The sequence below is a fragment of the Montipora capricornis genome, chromosome 9 (assembly GCF_036669925.1).
Source record: "Montipora capricornis isolate CH-2021 chromosome 9, ASM3666992v2, whole genome shotgun sequence".
NCBI lineage: Eukaryota > Metazoa > Cnidaria > Anthozoa > Scleractinia > Acroporidae > Montipora > Montipora capricornis.
In genome coordinates this window covers 25,988,829-25,993,828 of record NC_090891.1, presented here as the reverse complement: position 1 = coordinate 25,993,828, position 5,000 = coordinate 25,988,829, and the positions used below count along the sequence as shown (strand labels likewise).

Here is a 5,000-nt window from a genome sequence, read left to right as displayed (position 1 = left end):
GTGCATTACGATCCGGTTTGTAAGTGAAGGTCGCAGTAGGTTAGGAAGTTTAGAGAAAAAGGTTGTGTGTCCGGTAGTGAAGGTTTTCTGGTAAGTTATCGTTTGTAAGGCGCAGGTAGAGGTTAGCAACGGGTTAATGTAGTTTGTTGTAGGTTTGTATACCACCTTTCAAGTGTTCGGCCCTGGTTATAGTTCGTACAGTAGGTTAAGCACTTAGCAGAGTCCCAGTCTACAGTGTGTTTTGTTATTGAATGGTGTTCAGCAATATTGTTTTTTACAATGACTGCAAAATTCTCGCGCCCTCATTGGCTAATTTTTATTTTTAATAAGCGGACAGACACATAAATTTATAATTTATGTGTTTCGAAGAGTTAAATTTATGCAACATTTTGTGAAACGTCGATCTGTCACTTTTTAATCAATAGAAATTCTCCTTTTTTTTCCATTAAGAGAGCAAGGCAAGGTATGAATTTGGTCGCGTCAGATTGAATAAAATTGAAGTTTCTCGCATTTTTGCCTCGTGTTCTTCTCATGTTCGACTTAATTTTGACCCCTCGCCTTTTTGATATTGTAAAAAACGAATAGGTGTCAGGTTTTCATGCGTCTGTCCTGTTATTGACAATGAATTTCGTCATAACATTGTCAGAGTAGTCTGCGGATCGTGGATCCGCAGCTACTTTGACAATGTTATGACGAAATTCATGATCAATAACAGGACAGAGGCATGAAAAACTGACTTCAATTTGTTAAATTGAGATCACCATTCTTAGTCGCTCGTTTGTGTTCTGTAAGTCGTGTGTTTAGGTTCCTCCTGGTTTCACCAATGTAAGTTGCCTGGCAATCGCACCATGCGATCTTGTATACTGCTCCCTGTTTGTCCTTGGGGTCGTCTTTGTCTTCGACATTCGTTAGTAAGAGTCGTAAAGTCGTTATACGTTTGTGGGCAACGCGTATGTTGTAAGGTTGTAGCCTGCGTGCGACAGTTTCAGAAGTACATGTCATGTACGGTATTGTCTCTGTGGCAACGGTTGAGGAGGTAGTACTGTTGTTGTTTTGTCTGGTGTATGTGTTGCGTTTGACGAAATCAGTGATAAATTTGTTCTTCTTAAAAACGTTGTGTAAGTTCTATGTTTTCGTTGTTTTCGTTAGCTAAACTGTCGTGCTCGCCAACTCAAGGCTCGTATAGTGGTCGCTTTGTTTGTCGTGGGATTTTTAAGATGTTTGGTCCAATAGTCTGCCTGTGCGTGTAGGTTTTCTACAAACATTGGTACGTAAGCAGTTATTGTTATGCGTAAACCAAGCAGTCTGGAAAAGGTATTTTACCGTTTTCTTTGATCTCTTTGGTGAACTAGATGTCTGCGTTTTGTTTGTTGAGGTGTTCGTGGAATTCCTCAATTCGGTCTTTGTGTACTGCCGTGATAATATCGTCAACGTAATGTAGTCGGAAGTTTAGTGTGTGCTTGTATGTTGCTAGGGCCTGTTCCTCGATGTTTTTTGCATGACTATAGAAACGGGTGAGCCCATAGCTGTCCCGTGCAGTTTTTTGTAGCGTTTTCCGTTGTATTGGTTACAAGTAAGTCGACGTTAGACACAGGTTTAGTAAGTCCATTGGCGCAGTGGCGAGAGCACTCGCATCCCACCAATGTCGCCCGGGTTCGATTCCCAGACTCGGCGTCATATGTGGGTTGAGTTTGTTGGTTTTCTACTCTGCACCGAGGGGTTTTCTCCGGGTACTCCGGTTTCCCCTCTCCTCAAAAAGCAACATTTGACTTGATTTGCGTTAATTGTTAATTTCAGTTTACAGTGTCCCCAATAAGTGCTCCAGCGCTAGAACGAGTAGACACTTAAATAAAGTTCCTCTGCTTTCCTTTCTGCGCGGAGTAAGTCCATTAAGTCATCTGGTATCCACAGATGACTTAATGTTCTTACTACATCTGCGCCTAACGTCACCTTACACTTGAAAGGTGGTATACAAACCTAGAACAAACTACATTAAACCGTTGCCAACCTCTACCTGCGCCTTACAAACGATTACTTACCAGAAAACCTTAACTACCGTACACACAACTTTTTTTATCTAAGCTTACAAACCTACTGCCACCTTTACTTACAAACCGGATCGTAATTGCACAAATCACCACTCACCATCCTCACGACCAATCTCATTACTCTTTCCACTACCAATCACAACACAGACCAGAGCATCACTACATTCGTTTGAATTTCCATCCGTCAGTTGACTCTCAAGATAACTTCCGCTCGGGTTGTCGAAACGTCAGTCACTGCCAACAGACCTTTTCAGGACTACTTCCACTCAGACAGGAATAATCCTGAAGTTATAAGAATAACGCGAAGGTATATTTTTATTATGCTCTCGTAGCTGTCGTATTCGTCTTTGCTTAAGCTTCCGGTTACCTATTCTTTTAATTAACTCTCAATGGTACCTTAATTTACGGCATAGCGTATGAACAACTGATTATCAGTTTGTTGCCAACAGGTCAAAAGATTTGGTAATGCCACGCAAATGTAGTTCCTTGTCCACAATTGTTTTGAGGGCCTCTGGTGATTTATTTCCGCAGGGGAATAACCATTCGCTCTTTCTGCTTCTGGATTTTTCAGGGTTGCGTTTATGTCAAGTGTGATACGCATCATTCTGCCGGGTTGGCCTTTAGAAGTCTTCATGGCTGTTGGTTTGATGGTAAGAAGATATGTTTTGTCAAATTTCGAAGAATAGGTTTGGTAAACCGCTGTTGCTCCAAGGATGAATGCTGCGAATCAAATACTCGTATTTGCGGGATACAGGGACCTTTAGAACAACCAAACAACAATCTGCTGATATCCGAAACATCAATTTCCCTACACTGCTCGGATAACTCTAGTGGACATTTCGTGAACTCTAAGTGACGTTATGTTAAACTCGTTACCGAACCCCCAAGCCACATCTACCTCGTGTTCGGAAGCCATGTTTTTAAGCATGCTCTTCGTGTACGAAATGAAAAGGGTTAGTTTCTGAATAAAGCAGGGAAAAAAACACAACAATTTTCAGTAAACTTCATGCAGGTTTTTATACTACTTCCATAAAAAAAACAACAACAACAACAAGAAACAAATTCCTCTCTCACTCTGTCTCTAGCCAGTTTACAGTTTCCTGAGGGGAGGGAGGGGAGGGCTGTACACAGGCTCACTCTCTCTCGCTCGATTTTTGTCTTTGAAATGGCGAATTCAAAGTAGGAGAGCTGAAAACACTAACCCCGTTCCGTGGACAACCCCACAGACTACCCTCTGGACCACCCTATGGAGGAACATTTTTCCTTCAATCAACCAAAAATCACTTCCAAGGGTGAAAAAGGACAAGAAATGTATTTGCGTGTCTTGGTGTGCGTTCGATCGACCTTATTTTGGAATAGAAATTCATGGAATAGAAGTAATAAATCCTTCGTTTTACGGAGATTCACATTATATTAGCAAACACCTGCTAAAATGTTATATTTTAAACATATCTTTATCATCTTTGTTGCTTCAAAACGCCAGACATACCCTTTTAAATCATTATTCCATGTATTCTTAGAGCGGCTTTGAAGTGAGTGTCGTAAAACCAAAGCAAAGTAATTACTTTAGCCAATCAAAAAGTACGGAGACAATCCAGTAAACCAATGAAAACTCGAAGTAATTACACGTGGCCGACATAAAGCGCGGGAAAATGTGCACGCGCGAGCTACGATTGGTTTTGGTTTCACTTCTGATTGGTTGAAAAAGTGGCGCGAGAACTTTGAACCAATCACTGAGTGAAGTACAACATGTAATGCAAAACCAAAGTAATTATCTAATTACTTTCGACACTCAATTGAAAACCGCTCTATTCCGAAATATGGTCTATGGGACTCACCCTTGGTTACCGCCATTTTTTTTCGTAGCCATTCTACCTTTTTCTTGAAACCGTTCTCGTTCGTTTTAGTCTTTGACGGCCATTGCCGCAACCTCGTTCCCAGGTCTCTCTTCTCGGCCTCCATTGTCGTTGAGACAATGGAGGTAGAGAAGAGAGACCCTGGGAACGAGGTTGCCATTGGCGCTCAAGAATTGTTTGCTGCAGTATTTACGAGACTCGTTAACAATTATTCTTCGAAGGCGAGGTGAATTATTGTTTTCGATAATTACGTAGGTGATTATTTGAAAAATATGCATTTTCTTTAAAACAGTTTATTTCTTCCGTCTGTCAACTGGACAAAACGGCTTGCTTAGGTGATTAACGCGTAATAGTCACCCCAAGTGTAACCAATCAGCGGAGAGAATTTTCAATAATCACCTATGAAATTGTACTAATGGCTAATAATTAACAATTAGACCCGTAACCCGCAAGGGCTGCGAGTCAATAGCCCATGAGCATGAAGGCAATAATAAAGTTAGCAAATGCATGTTAAAGAAATATTTATTTGGGAATAAAACGAAAGAAAGCGTCACGCTTTTCGCTTCTCGAGGACTATTAATAATAGCCATCTAGTAGCCTAGCCAATTAAAATGCAGGATTTGCATAAGTCCACTGGTTGGGTGATACTAATGTGTGTTAGTTTTATTTTGCAGCTTAGTTTAGATCTGTTTAACTTTTTAGTTGATAGAAAATGTGTGCAACCAAAGATCAAATCTAGGTCTGGACTGGATCTGAGATAACTGAGTGAAAATTATACAATTTTCAGGCCGCCTTGTTGCCGTAAAATATCTGACCTTGAAGAGATATCACCAGAGGTTTCCAGTTGCTTTAGAAGCTACCGAACGCCTGAATCCTTCTGGGTTTTCGCCGTCTTCGCTGGTAACATTTGACCCTGCTTCAGGAGATGAAGATATCAATGATTCTGATATTGAACTCTAGATTATTTCACCAAACATAGACGACGAATTGATTATTAGAAGCTTTGTATACTGAATTGAAGTGATTGAAGCCGCGACAACAATACAGAACTCATTTTGGTGATGGCCTTCTAGCTCCCTACAGTGGCCGAACTCCT

The 5,000-nt window shown here is 40.9% G+C and overlaps 1 protein-coding gene across 1 annotated transcript in view; it reads left to right on the top strand.

Annotated features, from left to right (window-relative positions):
- Positions 1 to 5,000, top strand: part of LOC138015685 (inner nuclear membrane protein Man1-like) — a 32,557-nt gene that overhangs the window by 26,945 nt on the left and 612 nt on the right. The window contains exons 13-14 of the mRNA XM_068862797.1: positions 2,620 to 2,698; positions 4,692 to 5,000. The exon at positions 4,692 to 5,000 is cut by the window's right edge and continues 612 nt beyond it. Coding sequence (XP_068718898.1) covers positions 2,620 to 2,698; positions 4,692 to 4,864 — 252 coding nt within the window. The 3' untranslated portion in view covers positions 4,865 to 5,000. The remainder of the gene's footprint in view (positions 1 to 2,619; positions 2,699 to 4,691) is intronic.